Source organism: Eschrichtius robustus, chromosome 3, assembly GCF_028021215.1.
Source record: "Eschrichtius robustus isolate mEscRob2 chromosome 3, mEscRob2.pri, whole genome shotgun sequence".
Lineage (NCBI taxonomy): Eukaryota > Metazoa > Chordata > Mammalia > Artiodactyla > Eschrichtiidae > Eschrichtius > Eschrichtius robustus.
The window spans coordinates 168,573,836-168,594,876 of NC_090826.1; the positions used below are offsets into that span (position 1 = coordinate 168,573,836).

Below are 21,041 nucleotides of genomic sequence, written 5' to 3' on the forward strand. Positions count from 1 at the left end.
TTATGGCTCAATACAATACAATATTCTATTGTATGTATCTATGAAATTTTGTTTATCCTTTCATCTCTTGTTTGGTTGTTTCCACCTTTTGGCTATTGTGAATAACACTGCAGTGAACATTGGCGTGCAAGTATCTATTTGAGTTCCTGCTTTCAATTCCTTTGGATATATACCTAGGACTAGAATTGCTGGGTCATATTTTTTGTCATATATACAAATACATATATATATATATATATAAAGTATGTATGAATATATAATTCTATGTTTAACTTTTTTAGGAATCACCAAAATGTTTCCCATAGTGGCTGTAGCATTTTGTATTCCCACTGCTCTCTAATTTTGAAAAATGATTTTACCTATTTTAGGATTCTTTTCAGATTTTATTAATTTAGGAAAAATTTTTTGCTTCTCTTATGTGCCAGGTTCTCTCTTATGATCTTATTTTCTGGTAGACCACATACATTATAAGTAAAAACTAAATGGAGGCAGCATATGGTTCTACTTCAGGAAGAATTTTGTGTGTGAACAATTGGAAAAAGGGAATGGCCTGCCTTGGTGTTGTGTGCTCCCATTTTCTTCTTTCAGGGAGAAACTGGATAGCCATTTGATTGGGGAGGGAAGGTAGAGTTTTAAGTAAATTATTGGTTAGATCCTTTTAAGCTCATAGAATCTACTCAGTTGAAGTAAAGAAACCTGAGAGGAACCTTATTTCATACTCTGGAGTCTGAGGGTGGTAGTTAGGATAGGCAATAAAACATGTTTTGCTGTTAATAATTTTAAAAACACTTGCTGCTGTTTTCCAGACAATGTGCTAGCCATGGTTCTTGCAGTAGGGGGAGACAGGCATGTAAATGGAATAAATGGTTATGGGTGCCATAGTAGAAATGTACTGTACAGTGAGAAGACAAAGTGGAAAATGGTCGGCTCTCTGGAATTTTGGAAAGGGCTGGGATTGAATGAGTAGGGGAGTCGGAAAAGAAAGGAAATGAGGCTTGAGATGAGTCTGATAAAGCTAGTGGGTATTCACAGTGCATACTGTGGGAAAGAGTAGTCTAGCATGGCAGGGGGTAATAAAGAGTTTAATAGCTCTGTGTCTAATGCTTTAGTTACTCTAAAAAATCACGTGGGGAGAAGCCAGGGGAAGTAAGCTGAACTCTGTGTGCCATTTCTAAGGAGCTTAGATATTTATTCTGTAGGCAATGGGAACTATTGAAAGATCTTACACAAATGACTAATGAGATTTCTTTGGCGGTCAGATCCATCTTTGGAAGATGGATTGTAGTGGGGCAGGATTAGAGACACCAGTTGAGAAATTATTACAGTAGTTTAAGATGAAGGTTTGAACTCTGACTCTGTTCAGATGATTAACTGTACTTCCCATTATTCTCCTCCTTAATGTCCTCCCTACTTGTACTGCTCATTCTTTGTGTAATTATTCTTTTTTTTTTTAAATTGAAGTATAGTTGCTGTATAATACTGTGTAAGTTACAGGTGTACAGTATAGTGATTTACAGTTTTTAAAGCTTATACTCCATTTATAGTTAATGTAAAATATTGGCTGTATTCCCTGTATTGTACAATGTATCCTTGTAGCTTATTTTACACATAATAGTTTGTACCTCTTAATCTCCCACTCCTATATTGCCCCTCCCCTCTGTGTGGAATTATTCTTATTGCTTCTCCTGTATCAGGCATACACTTTCCATTTGAACCAGTGCCATTCTTCAACACCCCTTATTAAGATGTTTTCTCTGAGTTTATGTAACATGTATAAAATAATTTATTGTCTGCTATGGGCTAAACTAGGTATTAGGTGGTATACAAATATCATCTCACTTAATCCCCTTAATGGCCTTCAGAAGAGTTAATAATAATTGTTCCATATGAAAGAGGAGACTCACAAAGGGTAAGAGTAACTTACTCAGGTTTGTGTAGCTTTAAAGTAGCATTTGAGCCCGGACTCTGTCTTCAACGTCCCTGTTCTTTTCACACTGCCTTCTGTTTGTAAGTTTATATAATTTAGTTCTCGTTTACGTAATGATAATTTTTTCATTTGTCTTTCTGCTAGATTGAAATTTTTGATAATGAGGACAATATTGCTCCATCATTTGTGTCCTACCAAGGTCTTAGCCCGAATGTATCATATATTTACTGAGCTTTTTGACTGAGGGTTATCTAATGACCTATGTGACGGTGGGCTTTTTCTTACTGTTGCAGATCTCCTTACAACATGCATTATACCTTCTGCATCATGGTATGCTTGAGGATGCGAACAGAAATCTCAGCCAGGCAGAGACATGGCGATATGGTGAAAAGTCATCTTCTCAGGAAGTGTTAATCAACCTTATTCAGGCCTATAAAGGGCTTTTGCAGTATTATATTTGGTCTAAAAAGAAGATGGAATTGTCTCAGCTTGGTGAGTGAATATGAGTGATAAGTAGTAAGGCTGACTCAGAGGGACAGAAAGGGTCTGGAGGAGTAATCTAATTCCCCTACTTCCAAGCCCGGCTTTATCCAGATAGTACAGAGAACAGACATTTCTGTGGATGTAAAATTCTTGATCATCCTTTATAAAATTTCTGATATTTAAAAAAACTTTTCAGACATCAGTTAGGTGATTTATAGATTAAGTTCATGACCATTTTAGATTCACTGCTTTCTTAAACATGATTTCCAAGATAGGTTACAAATTTTCTTCAGCAGGCATTATTGCATATAAGAAGCATTATTTCCTCTGTGTTTACAGTGGAGTTTAGTTTGTTTCATTATGTTGTTTCTTAGGAAAATACGTTTAAAGAGTAGGGCAAGATAATGTTGTTTCACTTCTGTATAAAGGTCAGAACAGACAGTTTTCTTGATTTACTGACCACCCCAAAAATTGACTATGTGTTCTTCTCAAACTGACTTTCCGTGGTGATGTCATCCTCTCCTGTCCCTAAATTTCTGTTCTTTGGAGCAGTGTGATTCTCTGTACTTTTTTTCCCTTGTATAGTTTTTCTCCATAACTCCTCTAGGATTGACCCCTTCCTTTCTATTTTCACATCCTCCACCCAAATCTCAGTTCTGACATTTATCACATCATTTGTGTTAAGCAGTGTTTCCTTACTGTCCTTATGTGATAGTATTTCCTTGGTCTCTGGGCATGTGGGTTCACTAATCTCAAAATTCCCTTCCTGCTTCCCATCTCTGATCTCCCCCAAGACACTTCTGAAATGCTGTCTTCATCATGATAATATTGTGAGGCCTTTGTGCATTCTCCTCCTCTAGAATGCCATCTGCCCTTCAAGACTCATTAGACCCTGCCTTCTTTTACCTTAAGTCTAACGTATCAGCTGCATGTTCAGCCTATATCATTTGGCTCTTCACCTCTTGCTTTTTAATCATTCTAAGTTTTTTCATGTGTGTTTTGTGTTGTATCTCCCTGTCTAGATTCATCAATCTTTTGAGGTCATATATCTGTCCTCTATTTCTTTTGCTAACCGTGCCATAATGTCTGCCGTAAAGGCTTGCTGATACTGATTTAGGTAAGTTTTAAAGTCAGTATTTACTTTTCTTCTTACACTTTAAGTAGAACTCAAGCAAATATATGATGATTAAAGCAGTTGGAATGTGGCATTTACACCATCACTGCCATGGATAGATAATTCAGTACCTTCTGCAGCTGACACTCTTCTGTAGCAACAAGAGATAAAGATGGGATAATATGTGGCGCTCTTTAGATGGTCTTTAACCTCATGTTTCTGTTTAATGAGAAAAAAAGTTAGGACTGGTTTTGTATAACCAACTCATAAGAATGGAACATGTGAATGTATGCTCAGAGCTGGTTTGGGATTTTTCCTTGCTGCTGTGGCCTGTGCTCGTTGGCTTTGATGCACTTGGTGGCTGGGAATCCCCTTCCATGGTAAATCCATACCTAACTTGTACTTACTCAGGGATCTGCCTTTCTTTCTTAACCATTTTTTTTTTTTGATATCATTTCATACCTACTTTCCTGTTACCACTTCATTTCCAGGTTCATATTGATATTTATTCAATTGATCCACTGGGAAGAGAATACCAATCCCTGTTTGGGGGTGGGGGCTACTTTTTTGGCCAAAAAGTGGCACTGGTACCAAAAAGTGTTTGTGCTTCTATCAGCTGTTGCTTTCGAAAGACTGATTCTCCTTTTAAACCTTTAAGATTGTGAAATATATCCCGAAACAGTGTGTAAAACAAATGTCTGGTAGAATGGATAATTATAAAGCAGACATCCGTGTAACTGCACCCAGATTAGGGAGCACAACATGGCTGACCCCCTAAAAGTTCCCCACGTGTGCCTAATCACACTTCCTCCCAGTGTCTCAAGAAGACTGTCCTGACTTCAAGGGTAATTACTCCCTTGTTTTCTTTAAATACTTTTACCACTCAAGTATGTATCTGTAATTTAGTTCTGCCTATGTCTCAGTGTCATATTTGGATTCACACTGTATATATTCTTTTGGGGCCTTGCATATTTTGTTCAGCATTTAACATGTGTTCATATAGTTGAATTAGCTCTAGTTTGTTCATTTTTATTGTTGTAAAACCATACATTGTATGATATTCATGGAATTTATTTATTCCTTCTATATATTGATGGCCATTTAGGTTGTTAATAGTTTGGGGCTATTGTAATTAATGCTGCTTTGAAATTCTTGGGCACGTGTAGTGACACACATATGTGTGTATTTCTAGGAGTAGAATTGTTGTCACAGAGTATGTATGTCTTCAGCTTTACTGTATAACAGGCTGAACTCTTTCCAAAGTGGTTACCAATTTATATTCCACTAGTAGTCTGATTTGGGCTTTCTTTTGTCTGTCTTCTCCTCATTGTTTGTTATTGTCAGAGTTTTCATGTCACCCAATTTATTGGGTGTGGTAATCTCATGTTTTTTTTAAGAACAACAGCTTTATTGAGAATTGAGATCTGATTCTTAATATGATTCACCCACTTAAAGTATAAATTCAGTGGTTTGTGGAATATTCATAGTTGTGCATCCATTACCACAATCAATTTTAGAACACTTTTATCACCCCAGAAAGAAACACTGTAGCCATTAGCAGTAACTCTCGACTCTCCCCAGTTCCTCCTGTCCTAGGCAACCACTAAACTACTTTCTGTCTCTAGAGATCTATCTATTCTGGACAGTTCATACAAATGGAGTCCTAAAATATGTAGGACTGACTTCTTTGTTACTGACTTCTTTCACTTAGCCTAATTTTTTAAAGGTTCACCCACATTGTAGCATGTAATGGCACTTCATTCCTTTTTATTTATTTTATTTATTAATATTCCATTGTATGGATATACCACGTTTATGTATCCATTATCGGGTGATGGACATTTGGGTTGTTTTCCACTTTTTGGCTATTTTGAATAATGTTGCTATGAACTTTTGAGGGACCTCTGGACTGTTTTCCAAAGCAGCTGTGCCATTTTCCATTCCTACCAGCAGTGTATGAGGAGGGTACTAATTTCTCCACGTCCTTCCCAACACTTGCCATTATCTGTCTTTGATATAGCTATCCTGCTGGGGGTGAAGTAGTATCTTGTGGTTTTGATTTGCATTTCCCTAGAGGCTAATAATGTTGAGCATCTTTTCATGTGCTTGTGGGCCATTTGTATATCTTCTTTGGAGAAATTTGCATTCAGATCCTTTTCTCCTATTTTAATTGAATTACTTATTATTTTATTATTGAGTTATAAGAGTTCTTTATATATTCTAGGTACAAGTCCCTTTTCAGATAGGTGTAGGGTTTGGAAATGTTTTTTTTTCTATTCTGTGGGTTATCTTTTTTACTTTCTTAATGGTGTTTTTTGAGTCACAAAAGGTTTTAATTTTGATGTTCAGTTTTTTTTTTCTTTTGTTGCTTGTGCTTTTGTTGTCGCATCCAAGAAACCTTTGCCTACTCCAAGGTCACAAAGATTTAGACTTATGTTTTCTTCTGAGAGTTATATAGTTTTACAGTTGTTTTTTAAAAATTCATTTTGAGTTTTTTTTTATAGCACGTGAGGTAGGTAGGGGTTCAACTTTATCTTGCATGTGGGTATTCAGTTGTTCCAGCATATTTATTGAAAAGGCTATTATTTTCCTACTGAATTGTCTTGGGACCCTTATCAAAAATCAGTTGCCCATATATGAAGTTTTATTTATGGACTCTAAATTTTCTTCCATTGATCTATATATATCCATACTTATGCCCATATCACAGTCTTAATTACTGTAGCTTTATAGCAACTTTTGAGGTCATAGTGTGAATCCTGCAAATTTGTTCTTCTTTTTAAAGATTGTTTTGGCTATTCCTGGTCCCTTGCATTTCCATATGGATTATAGGATCAGCTTGTCAATTTATGCAAACAAGCCAGCTGGGACTTTGATAAGAATTGCATTAAAGCTATAGATTAATTTAATAAATCTTCCAACCCATGAACACAGAATGTCTTTCCATTTATTTAGGTCTTCTTTAATTTCCTTGAACAATGCTACTTTTCAGACTATAATTTTATGTCTCTTTTGTAAAATTCATACCTAAGTAGTTTATTGTTTTTGATGCTATTGTAAATGGCATTATTTTCCTAATTTCATTTTTGGATTGTTCATTGCAAATATATAGATGTACAATTGATTATTGTGTGTTGATTTTATGTTATGCAACTTTCAACTCATTTATTAGTTATAATACGTTTTTAATGTATTCTTAGGATTTTCTATGTACAAGATCATGTCATCTGCAAGTAGAGATAGTTTTACTTCTTCCTTTCCAATCTAGACATTGTTTGTATTGTTTTCTTGTTGAATTGCCCTGCCTAGAACCTCCATTATAATGTTGAATAGAAGTTGCAAGAGAGGACATTCTCTCTTGCCTGCAGTCATTCACCATCAATTCTGATATTAGTTGTGGGTTTTTCATAAGATGCCCTTTATCATATTGAAGAACTTCCTTCTTTTCCTAGATGTTCAGTGTTTTTATCATGAAAGGGTTATTGAATTTTGTCAAATGCTTTTTCTGCAACAATTGAGATGGTTATGAGGTTTTTGTCATTTTTCTATTGATTTGGAATATTGTATTAATTGATTTCAGATGTTAAACAACCTTGCATTACCGGAATAGATCCCACTTTATGTGTTGCTAGATTCAGTTTGCTAGTATTTTGTTGAGAATTTTTGCGTCTATACTTATAAGAGATATTGGTCTGTAATTTTCTTGTGTCGTCTTTGTCTGGTTTTGGTATCAGGGTGATTCTGATCTCATAGATCAGTTGGGAAGTGTTTTCTCTCTGTCCTTTTTTTAGGGGGAGAGTTTGTGATGAATTAGTACTATACTTGAAGTGCTTGTTAGAATTCACCAGTGAAGCCATCAGGGTCTGAGCTTTTCTTGTGGGTAGTTTATTGATTACTGATTCTGCGGAAGTTCTCAGTACTGAATACTTTAAAAAATCTTTTGTCTTTGGACAGATGAGGATGATTATGCTTACAACACAGCGTCCCAGAATATGCTGAACCACAGCTGGAAGACATCTATAAACCTTTGTGCATTGATTCAAATTCCTGGAGTTTGGGACCCTTTTGTGAAGAGTTATGTAGAGGTAAGTAAACTTTTCATAAGGTTTTATTAGTTTCATTTTGTTATAAGCTTAATCTTTATTGATCAGAAAGGAACTAATGGAGAAAATTGTTTAAAAATAAAAAGAATATGATGCTTTTTTTTGGTCTGAATAATTTTTGTTTATTTTACCAATATACTGTAAACGTTACTGTGTTTATTTTCACCACTGGATAATGTGTCGTGGCCAAATGCAGTAGTCCCTCAGTATTCATGGATGCTGAAGTCCCTTGCTTTTTGAAAGTTTCATTAGTGCTAAAGTGATAATTATGTTGTCCGAAGATAATCTCTGAAACCGTATGCTAGTGAATCTGGAAATTCCTGTGTCAGGATGGGAAGGAATGAAAGGAAAGGAATTATAATTCCTTATGCACTCCTTTTGTGGCTAAAGTTGTGTAGGGCACTGAGGTTAGTTGCATCGTATGGTCTTTTTTTGGTCCTAGTGTGCCCTACTTTGAAGACTTTATTTCTCATAGGAACACTTCTTATGTTGAAGTTGCTGCATTTTTCAGTAATGAAATATGATAAGGGAAATATGGGAAGCCATGTAGCCCTTTTTTATGATCTTCTGTGTTCTATGGAGGTTGTAACATATGCTGGTGGAAGCAAAAACTGGCATCACTATTGTTCCCTATATAGTGAATGCTGTTTTTCAGTTGTATGACTTTTTTTGTGCTCATCAATAAAGTTAAGTTGTACATGATATTTCATATAGCTATCTTACAGAATTTAGCTAAGATATCATGACTTATTTTATATAGATGCTGGAATTCTATGGGGATCAAGATGGAGCCCGAGAGGTGCTTACCAATTACGCCTATGATGAAAAGTTCCCATCAAATCCAAATGCTCATATCTACTTATACAACTTTTTAAAGAGAGAGAAGGCACCAAGAGAGAAACTGATAAGTGTGCTTAAGGTAGAGAATTTTTATGTCAGTGTTTGAACAGGGTTGGGGATCTACTTTAAGACATTCTTAGGTCACTGCTTTCCAACTTTCATGTTATAGCATCCAGAGAAAACGATAGTGTATGTATGGTACACTGAGGTAAAGACAGGAGGCTGCAGGCTCCCGGCAGACCCCCCATCACTACCATTCCCCCATCTTCTGCCCAAGTGAGACGGAGGGGAGAGGATCAGTATTTCAGAAACTGTTTGTCACCCTGGTTGGAAAGTTCTGCATTGCTTTTTTTTTTTAGGAAATCATCTTTATTGAAATTTAACTTACATACAATAAAACAGATACTTTAAATGTACACTGGGATGCATTTTAACAAATACATGCATCCATGTAACACTCTAATAATCAAGATATTGAACATTTCCATCACCCTACAAAGTCCCTCATTTCCCTTTGCAGCCAAGCCGCTCATCTACTCTTGGCCCCAGGCAGTCACTGATCTGCTTTCTGTCACTATAGATTAGTTTTTATCTCTTCTAGAATTTCATATAAATGAAATCTGACAGTATGTACTCTTTTTTTTTTCTTTAGGTCTGGATTTTCTTGCTCAGTAGAATGTTTTTGAGATTTATCCATATTATTGTATCAGTAATTTGTTCCTTATTACTGCTGAGTATTATTCCATTTTTATACATTAACTTCTTGATGGACATTTGGGTTATTTTCACTCTTTGGCTATTATGAATACCACTGTGAACATTCATGTACAAGTTTTTGTGTGCACACATATTTTCATTTTTCTTTGGTAGTTACCTAAGAGTGGAATTACTGGAAGGTATATGTTTAACTTAAGAAACTGCCCAGCTGTCTTCTGAGGTGACTATACCATTGACATTCCCACCATCAAAGTATGAAAGTTCAGTTTCTCTTATTTGTCTTCTTATTGATTTGAAAGTTTTTTTTGTTTCGTTTTTTTTCTGTTTTTTGTTTTTTTTTAAATTGTGAGAATGGGTACCATTTTTTTAAAATTAATTAATTAATTATTTATTTATGGCTGTGTTGGGTCTTCGTTTCTGTGCGAGGGCTTTCTCTAGTTGCGGCAAGCGGGGGCCACTCTTCATCGCGGTGCGCGGGCCTCTTACTGTTGCGGCCTCTCTTGTTGCGGAGCGCAGGCTCCAGACGCGCAGGCTCGGCAATTGTGGCTCACGGGCCTAGTCACTCCGCGGCATGTGGGATCTTCCCAGACCAGGGCTCGAACCCATGTCCCCTGCATTGGCAGGAAGATTCTCAACCACTGCGCCACCAGGGAAGCCCTGGAAGTTTTTTTATATAATCTGGGTACAAGTCCTTTGTCAGGTATATGGATGGTAAATATGTTCTCCCAGTCTGTGGCTTGCCTTTTTGTTTTCTTTACAGTATCTTTCAAAGAGCAGAAATTTCTAATTTTGATTAAGTACAATTTACTCGTTTTTCTTTTACAGTTAGTATTTTTTGTCTAAGAAATCTTTGCCCACTCCAAGATAATGAAGATTCTCTTCTGTGTTTTTATTTCGAGAAGTGTTACAGTTTTATGTTTAGGTCTGTGACAGATTTTGAGCTAATTTTTTTGTGTAGTGTGAGGTAAGGGTCATTGAAAAGACTATCCTTTCCCTGTTGAATTACATTGGTAACTTGGTTGAAAATCAACTGACCATGCATATAGACTCTATTGTGTTCTAGTAATGTGTATTTCCATCTGTATACCAATACCGCACATCATGACTACTGTAGCTTTACAGCGAGTCTTGGAATCATGTCATGAAAGTCATACAAATTTGTCCTTTTTCAAAATTGCTTTTAGCTTCTCTAGGTCCTTTGACTTTTCATGTACATTTTAAAATCAGCTTGTCAATTGCTACAAAAATATCTTGTTGGGATTTTCAATCTGTAGATCAATTTTGAGAGAATAGACATCTTACTAATACTGAGATTTCCAAACTGTGAACATGGTATGTCTCTCCATTAATTCAGGTATTTTATTTCTCCCTGAAATGTTTTGTAGTTTTCAGTGTATATATTTTGTTAAATTTACCCCTAAGTGTTTCAAGTTTGGGATTGTCACTGTATATGGTATTCCTTAAAATTTTTTTTATTGTGGTAAAATATATGTAATACAAAATTTACCATTTTAACCATTTTCAAGTGCACATTTTTTCTTTTTTTTTGGCCATGCTATGTGGCGTCTGGGATCTTAGTTCCCTGACCAGGGATCGAACCTGTGCCCCCTGCATTGGAAGCTCGAAGTCTGAACCACTGAACCGCCAGGAAAGTCCCTCAAGTGCACATTTTAATTGCATTGCCATAAAGTACATTCACAATTTTGTGCAACGATCACCACTGTCTACTTCCTGAACTTTTTCATCATCACAAACAGAAACTCTGTATCCATTAAACAATATGGCTCCCCCAACCCCTAGTAACCTCTATTCTACTTTTTTTTTTAATATATTGAAGTATAATTGATTTACAATATTGTGTTAGTTTCAGGCATACAGCAACCTCTATTCTACTCTGTCTCTTTATAAATTTGCTCGTTCTAGGAACCTCATCTAAGTGGAATCATACAGTATTTGTCCTTCTATGTCTTATTTCATAATGTTTTCAAGATTCATCCATGTTATAACATGTATCAGAATTTCCTTCCTTTTTAAGCCTGAATAATATTCCATTATATATATATAATGGAATATCATATATATATTATATAAATATATTCCACATTTTATTTATCCATTCATCTCTTAGTAGACATTTGGGTTGTTTTCAGTTTTTGGCTCTTGTGGGTAACTCCACTATGAACATCGGTGTACAGTATGTGTCTGAGTCCCTGCTTTCAGTTATTTTAAGTATATACCTAGGAGTGGAATTGCTGGATCATATGATACTTCTTTGTTTAACCTTTTGAGGAACCATCAAGCTGTCTCCATAGCAGCTGTACCATTTTACATTCCCACCAGCAGTGCATGAGGGTTTAAATTTCTCCACATCCTCACCAACACTTTGTTACTTTCCTTTTTTAAGAAATTGATAATAGGTCTCCTGAGGTGTACGAAGCAGTGGTATCTCATTTTTATTTTGATTTGCATTTTCCTGATGGTAGTGATGTTGAGCATCTTTTCATGTGCTTAGTGGTTATTTGTGTACCTTCTTTGGAGAAATGTCTGTTTACATCCTTTTTTTGAATTAGGTATTTCAGTTTTTTGTTATTGAATTTAGGAGTTCTTTATGTATTTCATGGTCAGTTTCTAATCATATTTTAGAGGAATAAGAAAAAGAAAGGTCCTTTTCAGCCTATACAAATGACTGAGAAAAATCCTTTTCTACCAGTCTTCCTTTTAAAAAGCCAATTAGCTCTAATCTGTACTTGTATAGTCATCAAAATTGACATTATCAAACCTTCAGATGTGGAAACTGTACATTTTATAAAGTTTTCAACAGGCTTTGTTTTACTGCATAATACTTAAAAAAATGTTTTTAAAGAAAATCTGGTTTATTCTTGATTCAAGGCACTTTACATTTTCCTAACAGCTTTTTTGAGATAGAATTTATATAACATAAAATTCGCTGTTTTAAATGCACAATCCAATTTTTTTTAGTATATGTACAGTGTTGTGCAACCATTATCATAATCTATTATAGAACATTTAATGACCCCCCCAAAGAAACACCGTACCCATTAGCCCACACCCACCCTCTCCACCCAAACCCTAGGTAACCACTAATCTGCTTTCTGTCTCTATAGATTTGTCTATTCTGGACATTTCATATAAATGGAGTCATACAATATGTGGCCTTTTGTGACTGGTTTCTTTCACTTAGCATATTTTTAAGTTCATCCATTTTGTAGCATGTGTCAATACTTCATTCCTTTTTATGTCTCAATATTATTCCACTGTATGAATATACAACATTTGTTTATCCATTAACCAATTGATAGACATTTGGGTTGTTTTTACTTTTCAGCTATTATGAATAATACTTCTGTGAACTTTTGTGTAAAACTTTTTGTGGGACATTTTCAATTGTCTTGAATTGAAAGGGTATGCATACCTTGGAGTTGAATCACCAGAATATGCTAACTTTGTTTTACTTTTTGAGGAATTGCCAAGCTGTTTTGCTAAGGAGCTGCACAATTTTACGTTCTCACCAGCAACGTATGAGGGTTCTAATTACTCCACATCCTCGCTCATATTTGTTACTGTATTATTATTATTATTATGGCCATCCTAGTAGATGGAAAGTAGTATCTCATTGTGGTTTTGATTTGCATTTCCCTAATGACTAATGATGTTGACCAACTTTTCATGTGCTTATGGGCTATTCGTTTATGTTCTTTGGAGAAATATTCCTTTGCCCACTTTTTAATTGGGTTGCTTACCTTTTTGTTGTTGAGATGTAAGAGTTCTTTATATATATTCTGGATACTAGACCCTTATCAGATATATGATCTGCAACTATTTTCTGTTTTCTCCCTTTCTGTGGGTTATCTTTATCTTTCTTGATAATGGTTTATTTTTTTTTTTTGGCTGAGTGGGGCGGCTTGCGGGATCTTAGTTCCCCTACGAGGGATTGAACCCGGGCCCTCGGCAGTGAAAGTGCCGAGTCCTAACCACTGGACCACCAGGGAGTTCCCTTGATAGTGTTCTTTGAAGCACAAAAATGATTCATTTTGATAAAGTCCAATTTAGTGTTCTTCCTTTGGTTGCTTGTGCTTTAGTTGTGTCATATCTATGAAACTATTGCCTAGTCTAAGGTAACACATATTTACACCTAGGTTTTCTTCAGAGTTTTATAATTTTAGTTTTTACCTTTAGGTCTTTGATCCATTTTGAGTTAATTTTTGTATGTGGTGTGATGTAGTGGTCTAGCTTCATTCTTTTGCCGTGTGGATATCCAGTTGTCCCAGCACTGTTTGTTGAAAGGAATTTTCATACTCCCATTGAATTGTCTTGGCACCACTGTCAAAAATTAATTGATCATGGATATATGTGGTTTATTTCTGGACACTGAATTCTGTTCCATTGATTTATATGTCTATCTTTATATCAGTACCACAGTCTTACTTGCAAACTGCATAATATACTTTTAAATTTTAATTGTCAATCATTAATGGTGTTTTGAAAAGACTTTTAAAAATGGAACAGAAAATAACTGTATTCAGCTCTTATCTTCAAGACAAGATAGATTTAGAGAAATTCTGGTTTTCCTTTTGGAAAATACAGTATTTGAAATTAACTCAATAAATGGGTTTAAATAGATTGAACATAGCAGAAGAGAGAATTAATGAACTGTGTAGAAAATCAGGCTAAAGAAGGAAGAGCAAAAAGGATAAAAAGTGTGGAAAAGAGTGTACAAAGGACTCGGTGAAAGGTCTGAACTACTTGTAATTGGAGCCCAGGGAAAGGAGAGAGAGAATGGGGTTCAGAAGCAAACAAACAGGCAAAGACAATATTTAATGAGTCAACGGCTAAGAATTTTACAAAACTGATGAAAGACTTCCAGAGTTCTGATAGTGTTCTATCTTTTGATCTGTGTGCTGATTATGTGAATGTGTATAGCTTGTGAAAGTTTATTGAATGGCACACTCATGATTTGTGTACCTTTCTAGTACATATGTTATATTTCAATAAAATATTTTTAAAAAATCTAAGTGAATTGAACCATGTACAGAATTCCCTAAATCAAAAAAAAAAATGTGATTTTGTAAAAACTGAGTTTTAATAATACTCTCTGATATTGGTATATTGATCATGTTGATTGATCTCTAATTTAAAAACTATTAAGAGAAATTAACAAATTTACTTTTCATTTTGTGGGAAATTATTTCAGTGTAAGGTTAAATTACCTCAGCAGCAGACAGAATAAATTCATCTCTAATATTAAATGTGTTTAAGTGAGAAATATACTTTCAATCCTGTTTTTTGCATATTCATAAAAATTGTCCATCCTATTTTTAGAAAGAAAAACCTTTAACTTCTCCCTATTGTGTAAAAAGATTGTAAAAATATTGACTTGAATACTCTTAATGTACTGTGTTCCTGAATACAATCTTCCAAAATAACTAGCCTTGCCTTTTTTGGGTTTTGTTTTGTATATTCTGGGACCTTTTGTGATCAATAAATATTAAATATCTTTCCTATGTGATATTGATTCTCTTTTTCTTTATTTTTTTCCTCAGTCCTGCTACTGAAAAAAAATTAAGTTTTTAAGTGTGGTGAACAGTATAAGTATAGAGAAAATAAAAAGTCTCCGTCTATCCACATCCCCCCACCCTCCCAACCAACTATCTTGTTATTAGGAGGGATTTTTTTTTTTAAATAGCTTTACATAGAACACCTTTCTATACCAAAATTGAACTGGATAAAAGCAAAGTATCTTTTAAATCCTTGATTCCTTTACTGAGGGCATATTAGATAGTAAGAACTTTATTTGAAAGTAAGCTGAAATTAGAGAAACGCCTTTCGAATGTGTAAAAATTACAAGATTATCCTTTCTTCCAGATTTTGTATCAGATTGTACCATCTCATAAACTGATGTTAGAATTCCATAGATTACTGAGAAAGTCAGGTAAGTAGTTTGTTTTAAATCTCTTTGTGCAGACAAGCTGTAGACTGGGGCTGGGGCTCAGCAGACTGTGGCTATGGGCCGGATCCACCTCTTGCCTGTTTTGTTTTGTTTTTTTAATATTTCTTTCTTTTCTTCCTTCCTTCCTTTCCTTCTTTTCTTTCTTTCTTTCTGCATTGGGTCTTCGTTGCTGCACCCGGGCCTTCTCTAGTTGGGGCTAGTGGGGGCTACTCTTTGTTGCGGTGCGCGGGCTTCTCATTGCGGTGGCTTCTCTTGTTGCGGAGCACGGGCTCTAGGCGCGCGGGCTTCAGTAGTTGTGGTGTGCAGGTTCTAGAGCGCAGGCTCAGTAGTTGTGGTGCACGGGTTTAGTTGCTCCGCGGCATGTGTGATCTTCCTGGACCAGGAGTAGAACCCGTGTCCCCTGCATTGGCAGGCGGATTCTTAACCACTGCACCACCAGGGAAGTCCCCTCTTGCCTGTTTCTATAAATCAAGTTCTGTTGGAGCACAGCCATGTCCGTTTATTTATATACATAAATATAAAAGCAGTCTTTGGCTGCTTTTGCCCTACGACAGTAGTGTTGAGTAGTTATGACAGCCTGTAAGGCTTGCAAAACTTATATAGTGTCTGGCCCTTTACAGAAGAAGTGTGCTGACCTCTGCTATAGAATTTAGACAATGGTTGCAAAAGAAAAACGGCTTCAATTTATATGATTCAGCTCATTTTAATCTTTACTGGGATTCAGCTCAGTATAGAAAAGAACATAATTCTTCATAGGAAATCCGCTTGTTAAGTCCAGTAGGTACTGGGACTACCTCGGTTCTTCTCCTAATAGAAGAGAACATATATAAAATGCCCAAATAGGGCCAGTACCTTAAGTAATGTTCTCAGTAGTATAAACCATATAGAGATCAAACTCACCACCCTGCCTTCATTAATGTGGACTAAATTATCGAATTCTTCAGATTCATCACAGGAGAGTATGATCACAATGAATTGTTTTAAACTGTTAATCAAACTAGAAGGCTTATGATTCAGTGATACTTTATCAGTGGAATATAATCTTTTAGCTTTGCGCTCTTCAGTGCTTTCTGTAAACTCTAGCTGTTGTGACCATTGCAGGAAACGAAGAACACCATAAACTGGGGTTGGAGGTATTATTTGGAGTCTTAGATTTTGCTGGATGCACTAAAAATATAACTGCTTGGAAATATTTGGCAAAATATCTCAGACAGACTTTAATGGGGTAAGTAAGAAACATACAGCGTTTATTACTGGATCAGCATAAATAATGTTTTATAATATTTTAGCTAATAAAGTTCTTTGTTTATGTTTTTGGATTTCTTGAACTGTGTCTTCAGCTGTTTTTTTCTGAGTACATCAGAAGAACAGGAAATAGGAAGTCACAAGTAAAACATAAAAAATTCTATCCAGATTTTTTGTGCTATCAAAATGGGTAATAGCCCTTACCACTACTCTGCTAAGAGCTAAGTTTGTGCTTTCTAATTGGGAATAGGGACCAGAAGGGGTCACCTCCACTCTTCACTAGATTCTTTGTAAAGCTGTTTGTGATTTGTGTCATCAACTTGTAAGATCACATGTGAAGCAGCTTTTCTCCCAACTGTTCTCAGTCATTTTCAGTGGGTTTTTTAGGACCTCATAAAATCGTCTCGGTTATTCATTCAGCAAATATTTATTAAGTCCCTTGTGAGCTGGGTATCTAAAGCTATCCCTCTGATCAAAATAATCATCAGTGCCACATTTTGAGTAAAAGAAAAGGAGTGGCCCTTGTCATTTTTACCTTGTGTGTGAGAGAATAAAGGATATCACAAAAATTAAATTTCATTGATTTATTATATCCATTTTAGTTGCTTAGGAAATTCATTATCAGTGGGAACTTGCTTCAGGCTTCAGACCTGACTTGACCTTAGAACAGTCTTGATGAGGAAGTATTTTTGGTGTGATATGTTGATGTACTCACTGTAAACCACTTTCCAAATCTAAAGCACTGTACAAACCCTTACTAACCCCAAGATTCTTGAAGGCAGAGAAATGTGCTGCTCACTTTTTAAACCTCTAGAAGTTTTGCCACAGGGACAAATAGGTACTAAATAAGTCTTTGCTCTATTAAATTATTGATGAATACTTAGCATTGCCTGGGTTCAACTGTCAAACCTATGTGTTCCTGTGTTTGTATAATAATGCCATCTCAATTTGGATAGTAATTCTTTGTAGCATATAATTTTAAAGTAAGGTTTTAAAGTAACTTTTAAGAAATAAATAACAATAGCTAACATTTGTTGAAAATTTACTTTGTACCATATAAAGCATGCAAAGAGCTTTATATGACACTTGCTATACTATAGACCAGTTTAATCTTAATAACAATGCTACGAGATGGGCACCATTAATATCCTCAAGGAAATTGAGGCTCAGAGAGATTAAGCAACTTGCCGAAGATCACATAGATAGTAGATGGAAGATCTGGGATTTGAATCTGAGATTTTGACCTTAGAGTCTGTGCTGTTAACTGCTGTGCTGTACTGAACTGGCTCTTTCATTAAATGGAAAATGGGACGTGGAGATCAAAGAGAATGAAAAAGGATTTGCTTTCATGCGTGTGCTATGCCATGGCCATACTCAGAAGCTAGTTTGGAAACATCTTCCTTGTCATCTTTCCACAGACCCTACTTAAGTTCAGATTCTGACACTATAGGTCTGTCTTCATCAGTGACCTTCCCTTTTAACATTTTTCTTTTCCAGGAGTCATCTTGCCTGGGTTCAAGAAGAGTGGAACTCCAGGAAAAACTGGTGGCCAAGCTTTCACTTCAGCTACTTTCGGGCAAAAAATGATTGGAAGGAAGATAAAGCTTTGGCTTGTGAGAAAGCTTTGGTAGCTGGGTTATTGTTAGGAAAAGGTGCATGTTTTGTTTTCTTTTTATCTAGCCATAGCTTTCAGGTGATTTTGAAATTACAAAGCGTGACCATTCATTCATATTAGAGTTTACCTAAACAGTATCTAAGGGTATTAGATGCTGGAAAAATAACTGCTGAGTGGAAAAATGAATACTGAATTCGGGCCAGGTGATCTGCTTGTAGTGAATTTCCATGGATTAGAAACAGTGATTTCATATTGTTCATCGTCATTGGTTTTTATGCGCTACCTTGAGTATCTTTAGGGGCCATTAAGATAAAGGATGCACCGTTTTCACAGCAAATGACCATTTGGCTGTGCTGTAGAGAAAGTTTACTGAGTTTGTCTACTATATTAGACATAAAAAAATATTCTTTATTGACCTCATTTTTTTATGACAGCTTTGTTATTTATATTTACTTACCTGTTGCTGTAAGGATGAGACATTTTCTTCCCTTCAGAAAAGAAAAAAAAAATACCTCCTATTAACTTACTTAAAAGTCCTCTTAAAAGAAAGGGAAATTGGTCTTTTCTTTGGGGAATATCTTGGCTGTTAAAACGCTCACCTGCTTTGTACCACTGAAATATAGAAAGGTAGCCAGTACTGAAATGAGACTGCCACAGAATGTGTCCAGAGATGAAGAAAGTGACCTCACAGTGGCCATGAGTAAGCAGTGTGTGGCCAGGGAGTTTAAAGTATCCTAAAGAGATTCTTCAGGTCGGTTTAGATATAATTTGTATTGATTTGGAATTAGTATTCTCAGTTAATGTTTCAGATGGTTACTAAGATTAGTAAAATAACTGATTTTATGGGAGGAAAGGGATTAGTAAACATGAAAGTAGTTTTAAAAATTTCTCTCTGATGTACTCATGACAAGAAACAAATGTGATTTGGATTGTGACTTTCTACTTCATGAGTATAGAGGTTTCTGGTACAGATATCAAAAGGTACCTGTGTTTGAGTGGGGTCTGAAGACCTGGGTTAACTTTCCAATTCTCTCCCTTACTTGCCAGGTCACTTAGGTCAAGCAGTTAACCTTTGGGAGCCTTCTGTTTGAGATGGGCAGTGTAACACCTGCCCTGTTTGCTTACAGGATCGTTGTAAGCATCACACAAACACCACATCAAAGTGCTTTATACATTCTGAGGTATCCTGCGAATATCAGGCATAAAATGTCTGAGAATGGGCTCACCTTTTCTTCTTTCCGGGTGTTAGTATGGGGGTTGAGTCAGTCTATTGGGAGTTGTGCTGGGTTTTGTTCTTGATCTGGTTACCCTCATCACATCCTGGGATTCGAATTTTAGTCGTGGCCTCCCTTTGCTTTGTGCTTGGAGTAGGGTACCGTGGCTGCCCTTCCTCCCATGCTCTGCTCAGGGTGAACCAGGCCCATTTCTCCTTGGAGGGGCCTTTCCTCCCAGCACTTCAGGCTGCTTGGCTGCCCTGTGACTTTAGCTCGGTGGGCTTGAAGTTAGGAATGGTAGTTTATTTGGCTTTTTCTCTGTGTTAGATTGGTAGCAGAGTTTTTTCCAGTTTTCTGTGTTCTAGACAGAAGCAGAAATCTGTGTACAAAGTATTTTGTTTTTGCTGAAGTGGTAGATGTGTTTAGCAACACAAATTATTATATTAACACCACACACACCACTGCTTCCCAGCTAATAAAATATTAGCAGTTCTCACCTACTATTTTCAGGGATAATAAAATTGTTACTCTAGGTACAATATATATTCTAGCAATTTCCCAGAGAATATGAATAAATGCAAGCTGAGACTGTAATAAAATTAATTTTCCTATTTTTTTATGGTCTCATTTATTAAATAGAGAAAATCTCTTATAATATCTAGTTTACATTTTTCTTACAGGAATTTGATTCATGTCTCTGAAATACTTAACTAGTGATCCTCTTAGCTTTGTAAGACTATGAAAAGCAGGTAGAACTTGTGATGAGCACCTTTGGCATATCTGCATGATCACCATCCAGCTGCCTGCTAGATGGCGGGAATGGCTAGATTAAATTTTTGATCTCTTCTAACCTATGATTTGTTTATTCTAATTCTTCACATCAGGGTTTTCTACAGAGAACTTCCTTATTGTCATAGATGTGTCTTTGGCTCTCTTACCAACTTATCATTGAGAAGGAAGCTCTAGTAGTTTGCTTCTGGAGAAGGCTCATTTAATATATGAATATATATATAATATGCATATCACCTTAACTAAGGTTTAGGAGGGAAGGTAGAAAACAAGCTAAAGTATATGCTTTAATTATGATGGATCAGAAATATTTTTGTATGTAGGAAGCAGTAGATTTCATTGGTGACAGCTCTGAGAATGGGCTTAGACATATTGGTGTAGGTAATACAAATCCGTCTACTTTTATAATCATCAGTATGCCAGAGTTGAAGCAAAATTTTTAAAATGTAGAAATATACTTGAAGAATTTGATGATAAGTATTAAAACTTTCTGTTTATTTTGCCTTGTTTTGTTTCTTAGATTGTAGATATTTTCGGAATATTTCAAAACAAGATCATCAAGTCTTAAAGAAGAAAATTAAACAGATGAAGAAATCAGTGAAAAAATACAGCATTGTAAATCCAGGACTCTGATACTGAATTTTAGTTACTTCAGATTAGTAGCTACAGAGTAGTAACTCAGTTGATAGCTTTAAATGTATTTATTTATTTGGTATTTTAAGAAGGTAGCTTATTTGGCTATGAAAAGGTTATTTTTATATTTTTTTATATTTTCTTTTACTATCCGTTATAGCTAGAGAAACAGTCTCATTGCCTTTGCTCTTCGTAAATATATTTTTTCTTTTTTTTGTACTGTCAAATGTAACATTTATTAAGGAATAATCTTCAAATAAAAATATATTTGTTTAATCAGAGCATATAGCTCTACAGCAGTTATTGCTGTTTGCAGATAATTTGCCTCTGATAATTGTGTAATAAAATATAACTTGTGGGACTGTTAAATGAACATGTGTATTCTTTTACATG

General features: G+C 35.6%; 1 protein-coding gene across 2 annotated transcripts in view; it reads left to right on the top strand.

The window, feature by feature from the left end:
- Nucleotides 1-20,739, top strand: part of TAF1A (TATA-box binding protein associated factor, RNA polymerase I subunit A) — a 33,275-nt gene extending 12,536 nt beyond the window's left edge. For both annotated transcript variants that reach the window (XM_068541785.1, XM_068541784.1), the window contains exons 5-11: nucleotides 2,221-2,419; nucleotides 7,479-7,609; nucleotides 8,388-8,546; nucleotides 15,068-15,134; nucleotides 16,254-16,377; nucleotides 17,895-18,049; nucleotides 20,536-20,739. In XM_068541785.1, the coding sequence (XP_068397886.1) occupies nucleotides 2,221-2,419; nucleotides 7,479-7,609; nucleotides 8,388-8,546; nucleotides 15,068-15,134; nucleotides 16,254-16,377; nucleotides 17,895-18,049; nucleotides 20,536-20,648 (948 nt within the window). In that variant the 3' untranslated portion in view covers nucleotides 20,649-20,739. The remainder of the gene's footprint in view (nucleotides 1-2,220; nucleotides 2,420-7,478; nucleotides 7,610-8,387; nucleotides 8,547-15,067; nucleotides 15,135-16,253; nucleotides 16,378-17,894; nucleotides 18,050-20,535) is intronic.
- The last annotated feature ends 302 nt before the right edge of the window (nucleotides 20,740-21,041 follow it).